The sequence below is a fragment of the Schistocerca cancellata genome, chromosome 2 (assembly GCF_023864275.1).
Source record: "Schistocerca cancellata isolate TAMUIC-IGC-003103 chromosome 2, iqSchCanc2.1, whole genome shotgun sequence".
NCBI classification, from domain to species: Eukaryota; Metazoa; Arthropoda; class Insecta; order Orthoptera; family Acrididae; genus Schistocerca; species Schistocerca cancellata.
In genome coordinates, this window is record NC_064627.1 from 757942952 (window position 1) to 757968511 (window position 25560).

Here is a 25560-nt window from a genome sequence, read left to right on the forward strand (position 1 = left end):
GGGATGCCCATGAGGGCATCTCCATCCCCTCATTGCATCAACTGTATGGGCGACCATGCTGCTTCCTACAGAAATTGCCCTATTTTTAAAGATGAACGAATTATTCAGGAAATCAGAGTGAAGGAAAAGGTGTTTACCTTTGCTGCTTGTTAGTTACTTGCCAGTAGAAAGGTCACTGTGCTCACAGCGGGTAAATATAGCAGTGTTCTCGCCTCTCCTTGACCTACTAAGGAGATAACCACGCAGACTTGTGGTCTTACCTGTAGTGCCCCAGTCATCAGATCGGCCAGCCCAAAGGTTGCTCGTTCAACCTCCCCACTATCACCCGCTCACTCTAAGGCTCAACCTTCATCGGTTCCTGCTAAATCACAGACCCCAGAATTGAATACCCGGACTTTCAAAACTGAGCCTACTTGTGAAGATTTTTTTTTATTTGCCCAGACCTCACAACCATTGACTCTTCACTCATCTCAACATCCTGCTGCCAAGAAGGCTCATAGGGAACAAAGTTCCTTTCCTTCTCCACCATGGCATGTCTCTTCTACAGCACTACCCAGCAGTCCCCCCCCCCCCCTCCCCCCTAGCCATCTTCCGTAAGGCGCACTGCTGGCGGCTGATCAACCAGCCGATCACTGGCAGCAGGAGCTGCCCCAAACAACCTATGGATCAGCATTCTCTGCCTTTGACTGAATGCCATTCCATGCAGTCGGCCACTGGCTCTCAGCAGTTGTTGAGTTGACAGCAACCGTGGTGAGATTTTTCCCTTTTCTGTCCACGCTGTCAATTATCGATTGGAATATCCACGGAATTCACTCCAATCGGGATGAATTTTCGATCTTTGTATGATCTTACTCCCTGGTCGTCTTCTGTCTTCAGGAAATAAGGCTACGTCCCCATAATCGCTTTGCCTTCCCTTCATTTCCAATCAGTCTGGTTTGATCCCCCCTTTGTTGATGGTGCTCTGGCACACAGGGGACTTATGATTCTTCTCCATGATACTGTCCATTATCACCCCATCCCCTTAAACAGTTCCTTCCAAGCTGTCACTGTACATCTTTCCCTTCCTGGATCTCCTCCCTCCCCCAGGGTGCTCGCCACTCGGGTTTGTCCTAGACTACCACGGGCTCCAGCCTTTGCAACATTTTTTCCCTTCTGTTTTGCATGTCTGTCCTCCTCCTATTCATTTTTCCCCTCCCTTGGGGAACATGTCTAGGATGTTATCGGGAATGTTCAGTGTTGTCTGTCACTGATGTAAGAAGTCTCACCACTTTTTCTTTTTTTTCCCTTTCTGTTTCCCTTCTCCTCTCATTCCTCTGCTTTGGAGTTTGAGGTTCCTCTTTTTCTTCTTCATCCCTGTGCACTCCTGAAAGCTGGCCCATGCATCTGACGCATAACAGGATAACGCGTAATTCCCGGCCCCGGATCAATGGATAAGGTTCGCACATACCACCTGGTACAGGCCAGGCCCTGAGAGGGTTGATTTCCTGAGCTGCAACCTTCCCAAATTGCCGATTGGTCCCTATGTCAGATGTTCAGGAGGTGTGACCTGATGTGTTAACAATCACCTAAGGTGGGTGCACCCCCTTGTGAAAAGAGCCCTAGTTGGAAGGAGCTTGCCATCGAAGATGCTGGCAATGATGGGGATTTTCTCATAATGAGTCAGTCATCTTCTCAATCATTGTAAACGTAATGAGGCTAATGATTCAAAGACCCTTCCCGCATCATCACGGTTCCTCATCTCATGTACTGAAGACGGTCAGTCTTTCACCATGGTAAATCCGTTTATTATTCAGAAAGGTGTTGATGAAGTTACCAGTCCTGTGAAATCCTTCTCTCATTTACAGGATGGCACTTTGCTTTTGCAGACTGCTTCTGATTGTTGAGCACAATTACTGCTTGCTGCCTCACTTCTCCACGGCTTCCCTGTTCGTGTCGAGGCCCATAGGACCTTGAATTCTTGCCATGATGTAATTTACACCAGGTTGCTCGGTGGTCTAACAGAGGCCAAATTCCAATCTTACCTCTGTGATCAGGGTGTCATTGCTGTCCATCATATAATGAGAAAGGTAGATTCTTCCTTAGTGCCCATCTGCACTCCTTTCCTCACCTCAGATAGAGTAGTGCTGCCATCCAAGATCAAAGCAGGGTATGAAATTAACAGTCTGGCCGTACATTGCAAACACGATGCGCTGCTTCCTGTGTCATCGTTTCAACCACACTAGAACGTCTGGTCGACACCCAGCCAAATATGTGACTTGTGGTAGGGATGCACACGAGGGCGATTGTCCGCCACCTCCTCCCCGCTGTATCAACTGCAATGGCGGCCATGCTGCCGCCTCTCAGGATTGTCCCGTGTATCTTTATGAGCAGTGTGTCAGAGATTCGGGTAAAGGAAAAAGTGCCTTACACAGTAGTTCGCAAGTTACTGGCTAGTTGCAAACCCTGTGTTCTCCCGTCTGGCATCTATAGTTCTGTTCTTGTTACCCCTCGCTCCACAAAGGACATGGCCACGCAGACATGCGACCTCAAATTCAGGTCTGAGGTTGAAATCGTGCAGTGTCAAGGTAGCATTGCCATCCTGGCGTCCCACTGTGCAACAAAGATCAAACTCTCACCTCAAGGAGCAAAACCACCAGCAGCAAAGGACAGGAGTAGTACTCCTGTGAAGACTTCCTCTGTCTCTCCAGCCAAACAACACAAGAGTCTTCCTCTAACACGAAAGGCTCGAAATAGTCCACGAAAGGCAAATGGTCTTCTCTTTTGTCAACTCTAAGATGCTGTTCGACGGTGTCGCCAAATTGTACCTTAGCCCGGCAGTCGTCTGTTGCGTCGGTGCACACCACCAACCGTTTTTTAGCTAACTGGGCTCCATGGACTGACCACACAAGCCGATGCTTCTGTGCACCCCATGGAGCAGGATCCTCCTGCTTCTGTGCCCTGTAGTAGTGACTCTGCACTGGCTGTCACTTGGCAGCTGCTGACTTGACACCCCCTACATCTCTTCCTCCTCATGACTGTCCTCCAATAGAACGTATGCGGCCTTTGGTCTCACAGAGGATTTACGGCTGCTTTTAGTGTTGCAGCATACCCTTGTACTCTGCCTTCAGGAAATGAAATTGCACCCTCGTGTCTACCTTGAGCTTTGAGCTTTCACATTACTTACCAATTCGTTTTGACCTTCCCCCTGAGGTCTTCATTCCATCTCTTGGGGGCTTCATGCTGCTCCTACAGATGATATTCATAGTCCCATCCACGTGCATGCCCAAATGGCAGCTTACTAAGGCTGAATGGCAGCTTTACTCCCTGGCGACTTTCGAAGGACAAGATTTCTCCAGTAGTGATGACCAGGTGGACTATCTCACCAACATTATTCTTACTGCTGCAGAACGTCCCATTCTTTGCACTTCTTCTTTACCACGTCGTGTCGCAGTCCCTTGGTGGACTGAGGCATGCTGTGATGCAATTCGCGCACAGACGTGCTTTCCGCATTTTTAACAGTCATCCTATGATGGCAAACTGCATCCATTATTTCATTATAAACAGATGCGTGCAAAGTGTCATGTTCTCCAGGATATCAAACTAGCTAACTGGATTTCATTCACTAGTTCTTGTAACAGTTCCACCCCTTCCTCCGTCGTGTGGGCCAACCTCAGACGGTTCTGAGGGACCAAGATCGATTCCCGCATATCTGACGATGTTATCGTGGACCCTATTGTTTATCTCCAACACCTTGGGACACCATTTTACAGAAGTTTCAAGCCCTTCGCATTATCACCCTACCTTCCTCCATCGGAAACGAGCGGAGGAGGCTCAAGGGATACCCTTCTCTTCTCCAAATCGTGGGTGCTACAATGCCACCTTTACTATGAGGAATCTAGATCATTTTCTCAGTTCATCCTGATCCTCCGCCCTAAAGCCGGACGCCGTTCACATTCAGATGTTGCAGCACCTTTCTCTTCCGGGCAAGCACTTTCTGCTTAACATGTACAACCGCATCTGGTCAGAGGGCACATTTCCTGGACACTGGCGTGAAGCCACCATCATACCTATACCTAAGCCTGGTAAGGACAAAAACCTTCCTTCTAGCTACTGCCGAATCCCTCTTACCAGCTGCGTTTGCAAGGTGATGGAACATATGATTCATGCCAAGCTGGTGTGGTGGCTCGAGTCTCGCAATTTACAGACAAGTGCACAGTGTGGATTTCGAGTACAGCGTTCAGCAGTTGACCATCTCATTACTTTGTCCACCCACGTCATGAATGGTTTTCTGCGGAAATCCCAGACTGGCAGTTTTTTTTTTTTTTTTTCAATTTGGAGAGACCTATGACTTTTTACACGTAGGGCTTCCGTGAACACCTGCCCTGTTTCCTTAAGGTATTTTCACAAGATCGAGTTTTCAAGGGGCGTGTGGGTTCTGCCTTGTTGTACACCTTTATCCAGAAGAATGGTGTGCCTCAGGGTTCTGTCCCAAGTGTCGTCCTCTGCTATTGCCATTAACCCTATCATGGCTTGTCTTCCACCAGGCATGTCCGGCTCCCTTTTTGTTGACGATTTTGCTATCTATTGCAGTTCTTTATGGACCTGTCTCACTGACCAGCGCCTTCAGCACTGTCTTCATCGTCTTCAGCATCCATTTGGCCCTGGGCGTCTTTTACATCAGTCCCGTATAGAGTCTGTATGCTGAAACTGCTGAATTACCCCCGTACTACCGCCATGACTTTCTCCTCAGCAGGTATGTATGCCGTTCGTCTGGCCACCCATACTATGCCTCCTCCTTTGTTTCCTTTGATCATCAGTATGGGGCTCATCCTTCTTCTCTGTTGCCTCCTGGAGTCCAATTTCGGCACATGATACAGTAGCTTAACTTCAGACTGCCTGCGTCTTTCCCGGTGGGTATGAACCCTTCACCACCTTGGGTTCTTGAAGCGGCCAATGTTAACCATGGCCTTCATTCGATTCCTAAGGACACTGCTCCAGCCTTGGTTTATTGCCTGCAGTTTCACGACCTTCGCATGGAACTTGGCGATAGTACCTATGTGTAAACTGATGGCTCTGACTGATCGTGGAGTCGGGTATGCCTTCGTCACTGGCATCCTTGTCTTTCGATATTGGCTTCCGCCATACTGCTCAGTATTTACAGCCGAGCTCTTTGACTTGTAACAGACCACGGAGTACATCCGGCGACAGCCTTTTAGCCTTCTCAATTGTGTCCACTGGTCAGCCTCACTGAGTGGCCTTCAAAGTTTGTGTCCACTGTACACCGACCATCCCCTAGTGCAATGAGTCCAGGAAAACTATCAACTGCTCACTCTTGGTGGAGCCAGTGTGATATTCATGTGGGTTCCTGGTGATGTCAGTCTGCCGGGAAATCAGGCTGCTGCCAAAGCTGCAGTCCCCGTACCTCAGCCCTTGAGTATGTATATTCCCTTCAATGATACAGGGCTATTACAAATGATTGAAGCCATTTCATAAATTCACTCTAGCTCCATTCATTGACATATGGTCACAACACACTACAGATACGTAGAAAAACTCAAAGTTTTGTCCGGCTGGAGCCGCACTTCAGGTTTCTGCCATCAGAGTGCTCGAGAGCGCAGTGAGACAAAATGGCGACAGGAGCCAAGAAAGTGTATGTCGTGCTTGAAATGCACTCACATCAGTCAGTCATAACAGTGCAACGACACTTCAGGACGAAGTTCAACAAAGATCCACCAACTGCTAACTCCATTCGGCGATGGTATGCGCTGTTTAAAGCTTCTGGATGCCACTGTAAGGGGAAATCAACGGGTCGGCCTGCAGTGAGTGAAGAAACGGTTGAACGCGTGCGGGCAAGTTTCATGTGTAGCCCATGGAAAATTGGCTCATGCCACAACTGGAGACCGACAGCGCCGACTTCATCTTTCAACAGGATGGTGCTCCACCGCACTTCCATCATGATGTTCGGCATTTCTTAAACAGGAGATTGGAAAACTGATGGATCGGTCGTGGTGGAGATCATGATCAGCGATTCACGTCATGGCCTCCACGCTCTCCCAACTTAACCCCATGCGATTTCTTTCTGTGGGGTTATGTGAAATATTCAGTGTTTAAACCTCCTTTACCAAGAAACGTGCCAGAACTGCGAGCTCGCATCAACGATGCTTTCGAACTCGTTGATGTGGACATGCTGCGCCGAGTGTGGGAGGAACTTGATTATCGGCTGGATGTCTGCTGAATCACTAAAGGGGCACATATCGAACATTTGTGAATGCCTAAAAAAACTTTTTGAGTTTTTGTATGTGTGTGCAAAGCATTTTGAAAATATCTCAAATAATAAAGTTATTGTAGAGCTGTGAAATCGCTTCAATCATTTGTAATAACCCTGTATATGTGTTGCCGTCTGTCAGGAGGTTGTGTCCCTTTGGCATTGCCAATAGTCCTCCCTTCACGGGATAAGCTCCGGCTTATTAAGCCTCTCCCACCAGCTTGGATGACCTCCTCCCAGCCCTCATGCCAGTAAGAGATTATTGTAACTCAGCTGCATATTGGGCACTGCCTTTTTAGCCATCGTCATTTGCTAAGTGGCACTACCCTGCCACTTTGTATACATTACACTAAAGTTTTAACTGTCTGCCATATTCCTTATGGAATGTCCATTTTTGCTGTCTGAATTATCAGCCATTTTAGCAAATGACACGAGGGCTGTCGACCGCGCTTACTTTTTTATATGCCAAAGCAGCATGGCAGAGACCATTTAATTTTTAGTTTTGGACCTCCGTTTCTGTATGGTGTGTCTTTTAGCCCTTTGTCCACATGCCTGTTTTTAGCTGTCTTCTATTATGTCAGTTAGGACTGACGTATAATCATATTTTTAACTCCTGTCTTCGTGTTCTAAAGTTTTGACTTGGGCGTGTATGACCCCAATTGGTTTTGCACCCTAAAACAAAGCAAAACAAGAATCAAACCTTTCTGGATACACCTCTCTTTGTACAATATACATTCCATCGTCCACACCAGTGGCAAGATTCCAGTCTCCTTGTAAATTTAGAGCGCACTGTTCTGCAGTTGACCATCTCGTCACTTTGTCCACCCATGTGATGAATGGTTGTCTGTGGAAATCCCAGACAGTGGCCATGTTTTTCGATTTGGAGAAAGCCTACGACACCTGCTGGAAGACTGGAATCCTCCGTACTCTCTACACGTTGGGCTTCCATGGCTGCCTGCCCCATTTCCTTGAGGAATTTTTAAGACAGAGTTGTCAATGTACATGTAGGTTCTGCTTTGTTGGACACCTTTATCCAGGAAAATGGTGTGGCTCAGGGTTCTGTCCTGAATGTCGTCCTCTTTGCTTTCACCATTAACCCTATAATGGTGTGTCTCCCGCATGACATCTTTGCCATCTATTGCAGTTCTCCACAGACCTGTCTCATTGAGCAGTGTTTTCAGCAATGTCTCAATCGTACTCGTGATCCTCCCACGTATCTTCCCTGGCAGCCCACTGTACAGTCACTCACTGTCCTACCTGTCCTCAGTGGTACTTCGTGAGGTGGGGTGCAGATTAAACCACCCTCCTCCATTCATACCAGTCCCTTATCCGTTCGAAACCAGACTGTTTGCTTTGTTTATGCATCTGCACATCCATCCCCCTTACTCCGTCTCAATACTATCCACCATTGTGGTATCTGTTTGGCCACTGGCGCCTTTTACACTAGCCCGGTTGAGAGTCTGTATGCAGAAGCTGCCGAACTACCTTCGTCCTACCGCTGTGACTTTCTCCTCGGCAGATATGCATGCTGTTTGTTTGCCACGCGTGGCCACCCATCCTATGCCTCATTCTTCGATGACTCGTTTGATTGCCAGCATGGGGCACATCCCTCTTACGTGTTACCTCCTGGAGTACGCTTTCGGCCCTTGCTCCAGCAGATTAACTGCACACTGCCTGCAACTTTCCCGGTGGGTATGAACCCTACACCACTTTGGCTTCGTGTGGTGACCCGTGTTCACCTTGGCCTAAATTTCCTTCATAAGGACACTACGCCAGCTTTGCTCTACTGCCTTCAGTTTCACAACCTTCACATCGAACCTCGGGAATAGTACCTTTGTGTACACTGATGATTCTGAGACCGACCATGGTGGTACACTTTCGTCATTGGCTCTGACATTTTTCAGTATTGGCTTCTGGCATACTGCTCAGTATTCCTGGTCATGTCAGTCTGTCAGGAAATGAGACTGCTGCCAAAGCTAAAGTCCTCATACCTCAGGACACTAGTTCTTATTTTTCCTCTGTTGATCTCCATGTTGCCGTCTGTCAGGTGGTGTCACTTTGGCGTTACCACATGGGAATAATCTCTGGGTTATTGAGCCTCTCCTAGTGGCTCGGACAACCTCTCGGCCCTCTTGCCGTGAGGTTGTCATTTTAACTAGGTTGCGTATTGGGCACTGCCAGCTTAGCCATTGCCATACGTTAAGTGGTGCTCCCCCACCACTTTGTGCACATCTTATCTTCTGTTGATTGGGATTGATGTATAGTCATTTTAACTCCTCTGTGTCTTCACGTTTCAGTTTTGACATGGGCGCTTATGACCCTAGTTGTTTTTGTGCCCTAAAACACAACAAACAGTAAAGTAGTTTCTGATCTCCCTGATCATATATTGTTAAACAAACCACACGTATGGCTTCTGGCTAGTTCATAGCAAGTACATCTGCTTTTCAACAGCTCTAAATGGGACTGGGACAAAAAAGCACTTGTTGCTACCATCACAATATTAAGGTCTGCTTAAAATTGTGAATAGTCATGAAGACTGCAGTGGACCTCATTAATCTCTGGAGTCAGTCACATCTTTAGCTTGCAGTTCCAGCTTTTCAGGCAAGGCACTCTCCTTGTGTGCTTTCTTTTCAGCATCTTGAACCCTGAGACAACCTTATGAACTTACGAACATCTGTGATTACACTGATTATACTGTCTCAAATTAAAAATTCCATAGTGTTTGTGCTGCATGAACATTCTCTGCTTGTTACTCTGTTTAGCATGTCAGGATTGCAAATCATATGAATAATAAAAAAATTTTGCAATCAAGACTGATTTTAAGTAACATTATAAAATCACTGATTGCTGTTATCCCATAAGACATTTATGTCTGTTTTTGCAAAATAACATGTCAGGCTCAAGTACTTGCTATTAATAATTTCATCGAAATCTCTTAAAAGCAATACTATCCATTTTATGATTGACCCCTGACTCTGAGCTCTTATTCTGGGTGTGCTGCATGATGTACATAGATGTGTAGTACCTTGTTGGAATTGTGGAATGTCTTCTTTCATTTGGTGTGTGAATAATAACTTTTAGTTGAAATGGGGCTGTAAGAGAAAGCATGCTTTTGAAAATTTTTAGACAAGTGACAACTTTGAAGACTCATGGAATCCAGACCATGAGAGAGAGAGAGAGAGAGAGAGAGAGAGAGAGAGAGAGAGAGAGAGAGAGAGAGAGAGAGCTCCTTTGCACAGTTTAAAGGTACAGCCATTCTCTGCTTACAGATTTCCGTTGATTCCCAAATATTCGTTTTGTCATAATAATGACTGAGGTAAATTGCTGCAATTTGCCTATTGCCGATGTGTATTAACAAGATGAAAAGTGCAAATGCTAGCTCTGTTGTAGCCTTTCACAGCTTTTATGTTTTTGGTACTAACTCTACATAAAATGCTAATATCATATGTTTAAATTATTTGCTTTTGCATCCTTATGTATGCTGTGTTGCTGGACCTCTGAACAAAATTTCAGTTTGAAGTATTTACATCAGAGTTGTGCGTGCATCAGATAGGAAACAATCATATCCTCAGTTGTTGTTATGTACTCCTATGAAACAGTCTTTGTGATGTAATTAGTTGCTATGTACTTGTGTGAAACAGTGCAGCATTGCCAGTGTGTGAAAAGTCCATGGTCATCAGTACACATGCTTGCATTACACAGCCAGCAAGGAGATTACTTTAACGTTTCAGTATTAGTAAAAGTACAGTGAAAATTCTTTTGAGGGAATTCATGTCTGGTATAATCAGAACAAGAGTACTGGCAGGTGACAGAAGTTTGCATTGGACATTTTTACACAGGGAGTCATAAGAAGGAAAATCAGACTTTGATGTGGAAGAGCAATTTCCAACAATAGCAGTTGTATTGGAAAAGTTCAAGATTAAAGATGATGTTTTGGTATGAGTAAACAATGCCTTGGCATGCTACTTGGAAATTGGGCTTTAGATAAAACAGTTTAATAAAAAGCCTGTGCTGAGGGAAAATAATGGAGTAACAGGAAAGGAAGAATTTCTGTGGAAAAATAAAATACTTGTGATCATTGGACTGACTTGCTATAATGAGGTGAATTGGTGTGGTACAAACCATTCTAAGAACTTTGGATGGCAGGAACAAAAATTGCCTTATGCATAAGAAAATGTACTTAATTACCTTGAAGAAAGTGTTAAAGTGAATGGCTTGTAAGGAAGAATTCAAACTCCGTGGGGGAGGGGGGAAGCTTATAATGTGCACATTGGTAATGAAGATGGGTTCATTTAAAATTGTGGCTTATGTTTTATTGGGCAAAAAGGAGGTGCAGATTATCTTCGTGGGATAACACACTATAAAAAGTGGTTTAGGAGTGTTCTTTAAAAATTGCTAAACAGGTCTGCAATTGTTATAGATCAGGGTGGTAAATAGAGTATTCTGAAATACGTCCAATGTCACATTGTACATGGAATTTACTAAAGCATGTCTACTGGAATACACAGGATTGCACAACAGGTCACAATACCTTCTGGAAAGTGTATTGGGCTCAGCTGACGAGGAAATTAAACTTCTGTGGTTGCCAGTTTTGCACTGTGAAATGAACACCTCTGTCTTCAGTGCCCTTGTCGAGAACAAGGTAGCAAAGAACAAGAATTTTAAGATAAATTGTAATTGACAGCTGTGTCATTCTGCTCTGGGAAGTGTTCCCTAAAGTGCCTGAAGGAATCCAGGGAGTCAGGTGCGCAAACTTGAAAACTGATGTGCACAAAGAGCCCACTGTTTCTACTTTGCAGTAGAGCTACTGCTGATCCTATTAAATGACTGAAATAGCAGCAGGAAGGCCTCAGACAGATGCAAAAGCAGTTATGGTAGGTTTTATTCCATTCAAAATTTTTTCCTACAAAATTTATTCAAACTAATCTTATTGCAACAACTTCTTAGTCCAGCAATTCTATACTTGAATGTCAGTACGAAGTTGCCATTCTTTGCTGGTGAATAGGGGCCTATCAAGCATTATAACAATGGGGCAGCATGCTGGTGTGACAACTACACTCCACTGCTGCCTTGTGTATATTGCAGCTACTAAAGCAATTGCTTAACAGATTCTTAATCTGATGAAAATGGGGAGTATTAATTGGTAATGACATACAAAGCAACGAAAAAGTTAGTTTTACAGCGGTGCTTTCTCGCAGTAGTTTAATTGTAGAGTTGTGCATTTTACATTACAGCAATGAAACAACTAATCAGAAAATAATTAAAATCACCCTGCAAATAGAAAATGATTATCTTTAAACTGTGCAAAAGAAATTTTGCTTCTAATTATGGTTTCATTTCTACGACTCCTCAAAGTTGAAACTTACCAAAAATAAAAAAAAATAAAAATAAAAAATGCTCGAGAAAGCATAGTTTCTCTTAAATATTACCAAGTATGTTGCCCTCTTTTCAATCAAAATACACAGTCTGACCCACAGAAAAGGTGACCGACTTTATATTTGCGGAAGTACTACTACCATATGTGATATGACGCAGGAATTAATTAGCGTAGTGTTTATGTAGCTGCTGTTGTAAAAGGAAGAGTGCTGGTATCACTGACCGCTCATAGTAAACAAAACTGTAGCAGTATGTTTTCACCCCCAGACATGAAATGAACAATGGAGCAATGTGCCAACATTAAGCTTTGTTTTGAAATGGGTAAGAATGCCACAGAAACTATTGAAATTATACAGTGTGTTCACGGTAGTGCAGCAGAGGGCCATAAAAACGGTTTTAAGGGGTTTGCAAGATTTCGTGATGGCAGATAGATCATTGAAGACGATAGACTTCCAGGATCATTGGTGATGGTCGAAGATGATGATCAAAAAGTGGCTGAAATCCTTCAAAATGACCTTGTGAATCTACCAGGACAATTAAGGAGCTATCTGGAATTCCTAAAACAACTGTGCACTGCATTGTGACTGAAAATTTGGGCAAAAAAGATGATCTGTTGTCACTTTGAGCCCTACACATTCACGGACGATTAAAAACATTTCACAGTGAAACACTGCAGAGAGATGAAACAATTGGCTGATAGGGACACATACTTCTTGTCAAGCATCATAATGGGTGGTGAAACATCGTGTTTTCAGTACGGGTCACTTACAGAGCACCAGAACTTGGAATGGAAAGGTCCAGAATATCCTAAACCAAAAAAGTGTGAATGTAGAAAAGTCGTGTCAAGACACTGCTCACAATTTTCTTTTATTCCATAGGAATTATTCATAAAGAATTTGATCCAGAAGATCAAATTGTAATGAACATTATTACTTGGGTGTTCTAACTCCTCTTGTGGGCAAGGATTGTTCAGGTGAGTCCTGAATACCACTTTATTACACATGATCAAATACTGGACCTGATGTTATGGCGGATTCATGTGCAGAACCAATGGATGAAAAGTTGTGTGCTAAAAGTAGGGCTTCTGCACAGTACAATGTGACCACAGCAAGATAACTCTCATCTTGTTCTCATTGCTATAATCACACTAATGATTCGTCTACAGTGTTGGTTTGACACTGGAGTTCTGCAACAGTTGTGGACATGTCTGTTCCTTTTGCAAACACGAAACATAGCAGATACTCAGTTTTCCTGGCTGTCATGAAATAGTAGTAGTAGTGCTGCTGCTGCTGCTACTGCTACTACTACTACTACTACTACTATTACTATTACTACAACAATGGGCACCTAAAAGTTCTCTCTGGCATGCTGAGTAACAGAATGTTGAGTTTGAGTGACCTCTTCTTCAGTATGCCGTATAGTGATTCCAGTGTCATATTACTGATTGCATTCTTTTACTGTGCGTTGTTTTGTACCCTCCAGTCTGATCTTGTTTCAATGATAAATAAAATTGATCTTTATCAGATATTATATCACATTTGATAAGTATAATAAGTACAGACCTACATAAGTGTTAAGACATTGGTCTATGACTGGGGTTATTAGTCAGTCACATACTATGCTCACGATTTAGAGAATTTATTAGGTTGGTGCATAAGTTTGTAGCATTTTTGTTTTGTAAGTTGGTATTCCAGTTGCTATGGGTTTATTTATTTATTTATTTATTGTCATCTTTTTATAGTTCACTTTTGCTATTTGTGTTCACATATCGTCTTTTGGAGATAGTGAGTGAATCTGTGGACACTAGAAAATGGTGTTACAAGTGGAGAAATCTGAACGTTTCCAGCATATTCTTCTACTTGAGTTCAATTAAGGGGGTGACAGCAGCAAAGCCAGGCAGAAACATTAGCACCGTGTATCGGGATAATGCCAGTGGACACTTTAGCATGGCAAGAAAATAGGCAACGGCCTTGCCGCAGTGGTTACACCAGTTCCTGTGAGATCACCGAAGTTAAGCACTGTCGGGCGTGGTCGGTGCTTGGATGGGTGACCATCCAGACCGCCATGCGCTGTTGCCGTTTTTCGGAGTGCACTCAGCCTCATGATGCCAATTGAGGAACTACTCGCCCGATTAGTAGCGGGTTTGGTCAAGAATACCACCAAACGACCGGGAGAGCGGTATGCTGACCCCATGCCCTCCTATCCGCATCCTCCTCTGAGGATGATACAGCGGTCGGATGGTCCTGATGGACCACTTGTGGCCTGTAGACAAAGTGGTTTTTTATGGCAAGAAAATGGTTTTCTAATTATGAGAATTGTTTTGACATTACTGACTCTCTACATTTAGAAAGACCTTTCGGGTTTGGTGATAATTTACACACATTAATCCACAATGATCGTTTGTAATGTACGAGAGAACTGCAAATATGATGCGATGTAATCATCACACCATCATGCGACATTTGCATGAAGGTACTAGGGACAGAAAGTTGGCTGAAACCAGACGTAAACAATAATGAAATCGTAAACTCAGATTGGAATGTATACCGCAGAGACAGGCTGGACAGATAGTGTTGAGGATCAGTGGACAAAGTTCAAAACCATCATACAATATGTGTTAGATGAGTATGTGCCAAGCAAGATAGTAAGAGATGGAAAAGAGCCACCGTGGTACAACAACAGAGTTAGAAAACTGCTGCGGAAGCAAAGGGAACTTCACAGCAAGCATAAACATAGCCAAAGCCTTGCAGACAAACAAAAATTATGCGAAGCGAAATCTATGCGAGATGCGTTCAATGAATTCTAAAGTAAAGTTCTGTGTACTGACGTGGCAGAAAATCCTAAGAAATTTTGGTCTTACGTCAAAGCGGTAGGTGGATCAAAACAAAATGTCCAGACACTCTGTGACCAAAATGGTACTGAAACAGAGGATGACAGACTAAAGACCGGAATACTAGTTAGCACACTGGACTCGCATTCGGGAGGACGGCGGTTCAATCCCGTGTCCGGCCATCCTGATCTAGGTTTTCCGTGATTTCCCTAAATCACTTCAGGCAAATGCCGGAATGGTTCCTTAGAAAGGCCACTGCCGATTTCCTTCCCCCCATCCTTCCCTAATCCGAGCTTGTGCTCCATCTCTAATCACCTCTTTGTCGACGGGACGGTAAACAGTAATCTCCTCCTCCTCCGAAATACTAAATGTCTTTTTCGAAAGCTGTTTCACAGAGGAAGACTGCACTGTTGTTCCTTCTCTAGATTGTCGCACAGATGACAAAATGGTAGATATCGAAATAGACGACAGGATAGAGAAACAATTAAAATTGCTCAAAAGAGGGAAGGCCGCTGGACCTGATGGGATACCAGTTCTATTTTACACAGAGTACGCAAAGGAACTTGCCCCCCCTTCTTGCAGCGGTATACCTAGGTCTCTAGAAGAGCGTAGCGTTCCAAAGGATTGGAAAAGGGCACAGGTCATCCCCGTTTTCAAGAAGGGACATCGAACAGATGTGCAGAACTATAGACCTATATCTCTAATGTCGATCAGTTGTAGAATTTTGGAACATGTATTATGTTCAAGTATAATGTCTTTTCTGGAGACTAGAAATCTACTCTGTAGGAATCAGCATGGGTTTCGAAAAAGACGGTTGTGTGAAACCCAGCTTGCACTATTCATCCACGAGACTCAGAGGTCACGGGTTCCCAGGTAGATGCCGTGTTTCTTGACTTCCGCAAGGCATTTGATACAGTTCCCCACTGTCGTTTAATGAACAAAGTAAGAGCATATGGACTATCAGACCAATTGTGTGATTGGACTGAAGAGTTCCTAGATAACAGAACGCAGCATGTCATTCTCAATGGAGAGAAGTTTTCCGAAGTAAGAGTGATTTCAGGTGTGCCGCAGGGGAGTGTCATAGGACCGTTGCTATTCACAATATATATAAATGACCTTGTGGATAACATCGGAAGTTCACTGAGGCTTTTTGCGGATGGTGCTGTAGTATATTGAGAGGTTTTAACAATGGAAAATTGTACTAAAATGCAGGAGGATCTGCAACGAATTGACGCATGGTGCAGGGAATGGCAATTGAATGTCAATATAGACAAGTGTAATGTGCTGTGAATACAAAGAAAGATCCCATATCATTTAGCTACAAAATAGCAGGTCAGCAACTGGAGGCAGTTAATTCCATAAATTATCTGGGAGTACACATTAGGAGTGATTTAAAATGGAATGATCATATAAAGTTGATAGTCGGTAAAGCAGATGCCAGACAGATTCATTGGAAGAATCCTAAGGAAATGCAATCCGAAAACAAAGGAAGTAGGTTACAGTACGCTTGTTCGCCCACTGCTTGAATACTGCTCAGCAGTGTGGGATCCGTACCAGATAGGGTTGATAGAAGAGATAGAGAAGATCCAACGGAGAGCAGCGCGGTTCATTACAGGATCATTTAGTAATCGCGAAAGCGTTACGGAGACGATAGATAAACTCCAGTGGAAGATTCTGCAGGAGAGACGCTCAGTAGCTCGGTACGGGCTTTTGTTAAAGTTTCGAGAACATACCTTCACCGAAGAGTCAAGCAGTATATTGCTCCCTCCTACATATATCTCGCGAAGAGACCATGAGGATAAAATCAGAGAGATTAGAGCCCACACAGAAGCGTGCCGACAATCCTTCTTTCCACGAACAATACGAGACTGGAATAGAAGGGAGAACCGATAGAGGTACTCAAGGTACCCTCCGCCATACACCGTCAGGTGGCTTGCGGAGTATGGATGTAGGTGTAGATGTAGAAGGGGAGTTAAAAAAAAATTGGGTGTATGGGTATGGCAGGCACTAAGCCAAAATCACAGTAATCAGTGGGTGGCCATATGTGCATCTCGGCTAACTCGTCATCAATTGGTTCTTGAACAACACCAACCATTCCATCTTGTATTATTACGGGAAACGAAAGGAGTGGTTGAGCCCAAACAAAGCAGCAACTCTTTGTACAAAAACCTGTGTGCATCCACAAAAGATAATGTTGTGTATCTGTGGAAAAGTGATGGTGTGGTGTACTAAGAGTTGCTTCTCTGAGGTGTAATCATCACTGCTGATATTTATTGTCAACAACTAAGACATCTTGCAGATGCAGTTGAAAAACAGCAACCAGGAAGACTGCATGAAGTAATGCTATCCCACAATAATGCCCGCATGCATTCTGCCAAACCTACAAAAAACACTACGGGCATTGGGTTTGGACATTATTCCGCTTGCACCTTATTCACCTGAGGCCCCTCATATTTGCAAAATTTCTCCTCTCTCTTTGACAACCTTCAATGAACTTAGTTTCCGGGTTAAAATGCCCTCCAAATATGGCTCGACAAGTTCTTCACCTCAAAACCATGTAGTATCTAGTCGCAATTCAAAAAGTTATCCAAAGCATTGTCAGACTGTTGTAAATAGTGAAGGAAAGTATATTATTGATGACTGAAGCCTGTTATGTGTATCAGTTGTGTTTATTGAACTTACATAAAAAGCTACAAAACTGTTCACCAACCCAATAGTTCATGAATAGTCATTGGTATAAGTAGGTAATTGTAGTGTTAGCATTAATAATGCCTCTTAAGTACTCACGTAACAGTAGTGTGTGTGTGTGTGTGTGTGTGTGTGTGTGTGTGTGTGTGTGTGTGTGTGTGTGCGCGCGCGCGCGCCAGTACCCTTGGCTGAATGTGTCCTCAGTGTGTGCTCTCAGTGTAAACAATAATGAATAGTTTTAAAGTTTCCAACAAAATGCTAACACTATCACAATAATTAAAGTTCACTAACCCAAAACAAGAATCACTAGAAGCATACTAATGATGTTTAAGTAACAGAACAGTCAATTCAGTTATAAGTCATTGTTCTATCTAGTCCAAATGATCCAGCATTGAATGCAAAACAATACATTACAGCTGCAAATGATTCATTTTCCAAAATGAGTTTGTGTTGTGTATGAAGCAGCTGTATCTTGAACATGTAACAAATATTCATTTGATAGTAAACTGGTGGACATGAACATTTAATTGCACTTTCTTTCGGAGACTGTTGAATATACCTTCTTTCTGAGAATGTTGATTATACATGATAACATACAGTTACTTCAGTAGATCCAAAATAATTATACATGCGAAGAAAACCAGTTTACATTTCTTGCAGCAATTTCTTTCAATAGTGACTTGCCATACTTCATTTTGGATTACTCCAACAAACAGCATTAAAAGCCAAACGTACACCGCACAATTTCTACCTTAGTGTCAAATTATAGATAAATTTCCTTTGGCATAGTGGAAAAGTTGTGAATACTTATTACAAAAGACTAAAACAGTTTCCTTTCCACAAGGATCATTTCTAAGAAATTGACAAAGTAAGTATGAGGAACAACTGTACTGACAGACAAAATCTGTAGTTTATATCACTATATGGAACTTTAAGGTGCTGGCAAGTCTCAGTTAAGTCAATGATACATACCAGGTTGTGACCTCTGCTTCTATTACTAAAATTGTTGAGCACAGTAGTGGGTTAACAAAATTGTGGTTTGAGGGCTGCCATTAGATGAAATGTGCTATAGGCTATTGAAAAGTTAGGTGCATTCTGGACAGGACAAGACCCTCTGGAAGCTGGACAGCCAGAGATAGTGGTGGCCCCCTTTAGGCAACTCTGCATTCCATATTTCAGCAGAGCAATGGATTGCCCTCTGTGATGGCAATATAGAAAGTGTTGTTTGAAGGGTATTCATATGACTGTGCACATGGCCTGTACCACCATAAACAGTCCTGAAACTAGCATCTTCCTTGCTCTAGTCAGTCAGTTAAAGTTCTGGTTAAAATCTCATGTGCCACTGACAAAAACACATGCATGTCTTGTGAATTAAAGCAGTTATATTGTGGTTTCAGATATTCAGAATAGTTTAATGCAGACATTCTGTAGATAATTGCACAAGCTCCACTTTAACAAAATCTCCAGATTTTTTTCATATCGAACTTTCGGGCTCAGATTTTTGTTGTTGACACATGGGTTGCCTTTTTCCACCTGGAAATATTTCAGGAAAAGTTCACTTGATGAGGTGAACATTATTAAAAGGAACACTTCAGATGCTTAGTGTTACTTTGTCACTCTTCCTGACAGGTGGCATATAATAACTGACCATAATAAGTGCTCATTTTGTTTGCATCTGTTTGGCAGATTTGGTTGATTTAGTGTTCTCTTTACCCTCAGATGGATTTATTCAGTTCTGTAAATTCTGTATAACTTCCAGTGTCATAGACTCTTATTTTCTACTCTTCAGCAGCAATTTAAAGCCTTCTGCAGTATTGTTTTCTCTGATATTGGTACCATCTCCATTAATATCCTACTCAGTTACAAACATTTCTTGTATCTATCACAGCTTCTTCTCTTACTAGTGTGTTAAACATGTTAATGTTTTGTACTGTTCATGTTTAATAGGTATACCATAGTTGCCATCACAGCAGAGGGCTATCTGTTGAGAGGCAGACAAACATCTAGGTCCTGAATAGGAGCAACAGCCTTCCACTAATTTCAGGGAGTGACAGTCTTGATGATTGACTGAACCAGCCTTGTAACATCAAAACATGGCCTAGATGTGTTCTACTGTATGGTGAAGACGATGGCATCCTTTTGGGTAAAATATTTCAGAGGTACAATGTTCCCCCATTCGGATCTCTGAGCAGGAACTACTAGGAGGATGTCTCCAGGAAAACCAAACTGGCATTCTATGGTTGGAGTGTGGAGTGTTAGATTTCTTAATTGGGCAGCTGGCGTAGAAAATTTTAAAAAAGGAAAGAGTAGGTTGAAGTAATAGTGGAATTTCAAACTTTGGTGTAAGGATGTGAATGTGGCTTGTAGTCAGGTGAGTATAGGGCTGTAATTACAAAATCAAATAGGGTAATACAGGAAAGAGTGTTAAATGAATAAGAAAATAAGAATGTGGGTAAGCCACTTGAACAGCATAGTGAACACATTATTAGACAAGATACACAAGGCCAACATCCACCATGATAGTAGTTCATATGCCAACTAGTTCTGAACATGATGGAGAGGTTGAAAAACTGTGTGATCAGATCAAAGTAATCATTTGGATACTTAGGGAGAGGAAAACATTATTGTGATGGGGACTTGAATTAGATAGCAGGAAGAGGAAGAGAATGAAAAATAGGTAAATATGGACTGGGGAAAAGGAATGAGAGGAAGCTGCCTGGTAGAATTTTGCATAAAACGTAATTGAATTATCACTAAGACTCATGAAAGAAATTTGTATTTTGGAAGAGACTGGAGACACTGGAAGGTTTCAGATTAATAATACAGAATGAAAAGAAGGCTTTACAGCTTGGGAGTGATATAGAAATTTATTGAGTTAAGTTACAGAATCGGTAGATATCACTTTGTACCAAACAACATAGTGTCAAGTGGAATTTTGATTCGATGTGACTACCTTTTGTGATGCGACAAACAGTCCACTGGTAATAAATTTCTTCCCACACTTGTTGCAGCAAATTGAACGTAACTTGTGGAACATCAGCGTAAATTTGATTTTCCAGGTCAGTTAAATTGTTTGGTAGAGGAGGATCACACACATGGCCTTCAATGAAATCCCAGAGAAACAAATCCAATGGTATCAAGTCTGTGGAGCGAGGTGACCATTCAGTTGGCCCTTCACGGCCGGTCCACTGGCCTGGGAAGCGATTATCGAGGAAACCTTAAACTTCCTTGAGGAAATAAGGTGATGCAATGTCTTGCTGATATAAATCATCCTGTCTGTCTCATCTTGACTGGTTTGTGCAATTGAAAAGTTTTAAAGCATATCCAGATACACAATACCAGTGACAGTTTTCTCAAGGAAGGAGAAAGGACCGCATACTTTGTTTGTTAAGGGCACAAAACCCATTAATTTTGGGGTTGTCATGAACAGTTCCAGGATTGCGTGTGGATTTTCACTGCCCCATATTCTGCACTTGTGGGTGGTCACCATGCCACTGATATGAAATGACTTATTGCTGAAGATTATTGTGTTCAAGAATATCTCGTCCTCTATCTGATGCAACATTTCTGAACAGAAATGTCCATAAGTAACCTTACCTGCCTTACTAATGTGCTGTGTCATCGGGAATGTGTATGGTTTTGAATGTAAACTTGTATGCAGTACTCGCCACTCAGTCTTTGCGGAATGCCAGTCTCGCAAGATGCACATCATGTTGATGTTTGTGGACTGCGAGCAAAGCTCTCCCTAACTTGTTAGACTTGAATCATCAAGAGGCGGATGACCCGGTGATTCATCATAGCGCAGTGAACAACTCGTCCCAACAAAGTTCTTGTAGCAAGAGTAAATTGTAGACCTGCATATAGGTTCTGCAATGTATTTCGTGCAAAATTTACTCTGAACGTTGTTGCAGAGTGTGTTTCATGAAACCAAAACACACTGAGCACTCTCTGCACGAGTGAAAGTAGCCATTTTACCTGTGCTCTATGCTGGAACTCCTGGTGATGAAATGATGCACTGCTTGAATCAAACCTGAGGTTATTTGCTATAAAATGACACCTTTACTGATTCTGTAAGCTATCTCAATAAATTTTCATATTATTCCCAAGCTGTAAAGTCCTTTCCGGCTCATCCTGTACAATGGCAAGAAACAGATTCTGGAACCAGATTTTAAATTAAGACATATCTAGAGGCAGGTGTAGACCCTGACTACAATTTATTGGTAATGAACTACAATTTAAAACTGAAGAAACTACAAAAAAGTTGCAAATTGAATTGAGACCTGGATAAGTTAAAAGAACCAGAGGTTGTTGAGTTTCAGGGAGAGCATTAGGTAACAATTGACTGAAACAAATTAATACAGTGGAAGACAAATGGGTTGCTTTGAGAATGAAATAGTGAAGACAGGAAGGATCAGATAAGTAAAAAGTCTAGTCCTAGTAGAAATCCTTGGATGTCACGGGAGATATTTAGTTTAATAGATGAAGAAAAAATGCAGAAAAGGGGAATATAGACATGTACAAATAAGACTGACAAAGTGCTAAATGGTGAAGCAGGAATGGCTAGAAGAAACTTGCAAGGCTGTATAATCATATATAAGTAGGGGACGGCTAGATACTGGCTATAGGAAAATAACAGGCCTTTAGAGAAAAGACAACCAGTAGTGTCAAGAACTCGGATGGAAAACCAGTACTAACAGGGTGTATACGACCCGGGACAACCGGGAAAAACCCGGGAATTTTTTCATCCGGGAGAAAACCGGGAAAAACCCAGGAATTTTTCGGAATTCCGGGAATTTTTCATTGTTTTAGCTTTCTGTTAAATTTTTGTAATTTTGACTGCAGTATTGATTCTCTAGCAAAGAATGTTATTGTATCCTGGCTTCTGGAGAACTGCAGCAATAAAATATAAACAAGAGGGAAAAAAATAAAACTTTAGTGGCAAAGGAAATGTGCAATTTAGGACAATAAACACCATGCACGCACAAGCGTTCGCAGATAGCAAAAATATGTCAAAGGCCGTAGGGCGCAGACTGCAATTCTTCGTAACAATAAACTGCTTGCTATGAGCATGACGTAACAACTGTTCACATTAGGTTCGTTTGACCCGTTGCCAGCGGTCTGTTGCGCATGCGCATTTGACTCGCGGATAAGCAGTACCTTCTACCGCTTCCCGCTACTTGAAGTTTGGCTGTTAGTTGTAAGCCAGATGCAAATGAGAGAAATTTCCTCGCGCGCCCTAGCTGCTAGATTCGCGCTTGCACAGAGTTGTAGTGGGGAGGGGGTTAGTCCTACGTGACCCGTGTTCACGTTAAGTGATTTCGATGCTTCTCTTCGTGTACAGCTCCACAGTCAAATGAAAACAAAACGGATATCTGTGGCCGGGAGCTATCAAGTGAATTAAAATACATTCACATAATTACGGAGGGCAAAAATATATTATTAATTTCAGTGTCTGATTTTCTTTCCAAGTTAGTAGCAGTCAAGCATTAATCGCCTTGCGGAAGAATGAAGTTATTTTTGCAAGTTTGCTAAAGAAATTCCGCTGAGGCAATCATTTTATTTGAAACGAAGTGTTTCATTCTACAGTATTGGCTAGTTCCAACTGTTCGCTGAATTTCAAGTGCACGTTATCATCTTCTGCCATGTATGGCATTACGCCATAATAAAGAACCAAACACGAGATCGTAGAGTACTGGTACTCCAAGAAAATTTACATCCCAAAACCCACACTGAAAAGCTTAATATCAGATGGTACCTACTTCATTGTGAATCTGGGAAAAGCCAATTTGCACTTCAAGCCAAATTATGCATTTTAGTATGGTTTACGAAATTTCGATGCTCGTTGGAGTATCCTCTGATGCCCTGTTTCTTTCATGGTGCGATGTAAGCTCTCTTAGTGCTTTATACACACGAACATGCAGGCTTCCTACACCACTGCAGTTGCACACGCACAATAATGCGTTTTCTGGAGCTCTCTGGCAACTGGTAAATCGAACCTATTTCTAACAGTATTGCGAACGGTGGTTACAAAAGCGTTACTTTCAAAGGAAATTTCTTTTCACGCACGATGAATTATGTTACATGTGAGAAAGTGGAATGGACATCTAAATCACAGAGCGTTCGAAACTGAACAGTTTGAGGACCAGCCACTTACAAGAATTTCGAGCCGAGGCATTTATGTCATAATTTTAAATTTACTGGCACATTTGTGTGATGTATCTTAAAGTATAACACACGCAAAAAAAGATCAATATTACATGTGAAAGTTTAACTTCTATTGTAGCGTGTAAATCTTAGAGACCAATATTATATGTGAAAGCTTAGCTTTTCTTGTAGACATACGGTACTGTGTACATTACTTTAAACCGTTAACTTTTCCTCTTGTGTGTTCGCGCTATGTAACCAGTAATCTTGTTATTGGCTGACTATAACACGTGTCCTATGCTATGAATAGCTGCTGTCATCGGCTGGCTTGAGATATGACTCGCTTACAAAAGGACATAGCAACCTCGGTTGCATCGTTCCGGAAACTAACGCGCTGTGTTTGGTGCAATTCGAATTTATACTTTCGTAATACAAAAATATGCAGCGTATATGTTGCTGCAAATCAAAGGTCTTTCCAAAACTTCTCTCCTTTTTTTTATTAAAAGTCTCTCCAAAACTTCTCTGCTCCGTCTTCCCCGAGGTAATATCTACGGAAAACCTACTGTCACTTAGCACAGAAAAAGTGTATTTTCGATATTTTTTACAACCGGATACCCGGGAGAAATCCGGGAATAGTCCGGGAATTTTTTTTCCTTGTCCCCGTATACACCCTGACTAAGCAAAGAAGACAGCTGAAGGCAGCAGAATATAAAGTGCCTATAAAATGAAAACTGACTTGAAGGCAGTATTACAGAAAGGGAAGAGAACATAGATGAAGAAAAGAGATACTATATGCAAAAAGAATTTGATTGGGCTCTGAAAGCCCCAAGTTGAAACAAGGCCCCAGGAGTAGAGGTCATTATGTGAGAGTTACTGATTTCTGTAGAACAGCAACGACAAAACTGTTCTACCTTGTGCAGGATGTAAGAGACAGGTGTGAGTACTACCAAACTGTTAGTTTAGTAAGTCATGTTTGCAAAGTATTAGCGTGAATTATTTGCAGAAAAATGGAAAAATTGGTAGAAGTTGACCTCGGGGATGATAAGTTTGGGTTCCAAAGAAAAGTAGAAACAAGCAAGGCAGTACAAGCCTGTGACTTACCTTAGAAGACAGATTAAAGTAAGGCAAACCTACATTTATAGCATTTTTTGGAGAGTGAGTTTTGACAATGTCACCTAGAATACACTCTTCGGAATTGTGAAAGTTGCAGGGGTAAAATATGGGGAGTGGGAAGTTGTATACAACTTGTACAGAAATCAAATGGCCGTTACGAATCTAGGGGCATAGAAGGGCTGCAACATTTGGAAAAGGGAGTAAGATAGGAATGTAGCCTATTGCTGATGTTCAATCTGTTCATTGAGCAAGCAGTAGAGGAAACAGAGGAAAAATTTGGAGTAGTAGTTGACGTTCAGGAAGAATAATTAAAAACTTTGACATTTGCCAATGATGTAATTCCAAAATACCATCAAATGCTGATACATCTGTGTAATGGAGGAAGAGAGGAATGACGGTAACAATGGGAAACAACTTTTCATTTATGCATTTTGATTGTTTTATTAGTTGGACTGTATATTCTGCCTGTTGATTTGTCTACCAAGAGGACTTCGAAAAAGTCCTTTCCTCTCTAGTGAGAGTCAGTTACAGAGTTTTCTTTTTATTTACAGCTCCTGCAACGCAATCCAAAGCAGCGTCTCCCATTAAAGCATGTGATGACACATCCTTGGATACAGAACCATGTTAAAGACATTTAATGTAAATGTAAATTGTATTTGTTCCTTTTACTGTACATATCAGAGAGCTGTTGTATATCATACATGTAGAATCTTGTATATACTCTGCATTTTTTTATTTTATGAAAGATTTATATGTTTGTGAATGTTTATAGCATTTTTAAGCAACTTCTCAACACTAATAAAAGAATAATTTTAATCTTGTGCATTTTATGTATGGAGCTTTTTTATTTGTGATATGTTGGTAGTGGAGGTCACTAATAAAGACAGTGGGTCATTTACAAAAGAATAACACAAGAGTTTATGTGGAATATCAACACTTAATAATTACCAACTACGAACACTGAAGGTTATGTACAAAGAGAGTAATGTTCTTGATGCAAACAAATATATTAGTAATATTTAGAAGTGTCATTGTCTTCCATCAGTAGAAGTGACGGCTAAGTCTTGAGTGTTAATAACAGGGGAAAGCTTCACTAAAATAACATATGAAAAATTAATAGGCAAGCAGGCAGCAGCAGAGCATAACAGGCTATAATAAAATGTCA

At 42.1% G+C, this 25560-nt stretch overlaps 1 protein-coding gene across 2 annotated transcripts in view; it reads left to right on the forward strand.

Annotated features, from left to right (window-relative positions):
- Nucleotides 1-25211, forward strand: part of LOC126162582 (aurora kinase B-like) — a 51715-nt gene extending 26504 nt beyond the window's left edge. For both annotated transcript variants that reach the window (XM_049919177.1, XM_049919178.1), the window contains one exon: nucleotides 24947-25211. In XM_049919177.1, the coding sequence (XP_049775134.1) occupies nucleotides 24947-25033 (87 nt within the window). In that variant the 3' untranslated portion in view covers nucleotides 25034-25211. The remainder of the gene's footprint in view (nucleotides 1-24946) is intronic.
- The last annotated feature ends 349 nt before the right edge of the window (nucleotides 25212-25560 follow it).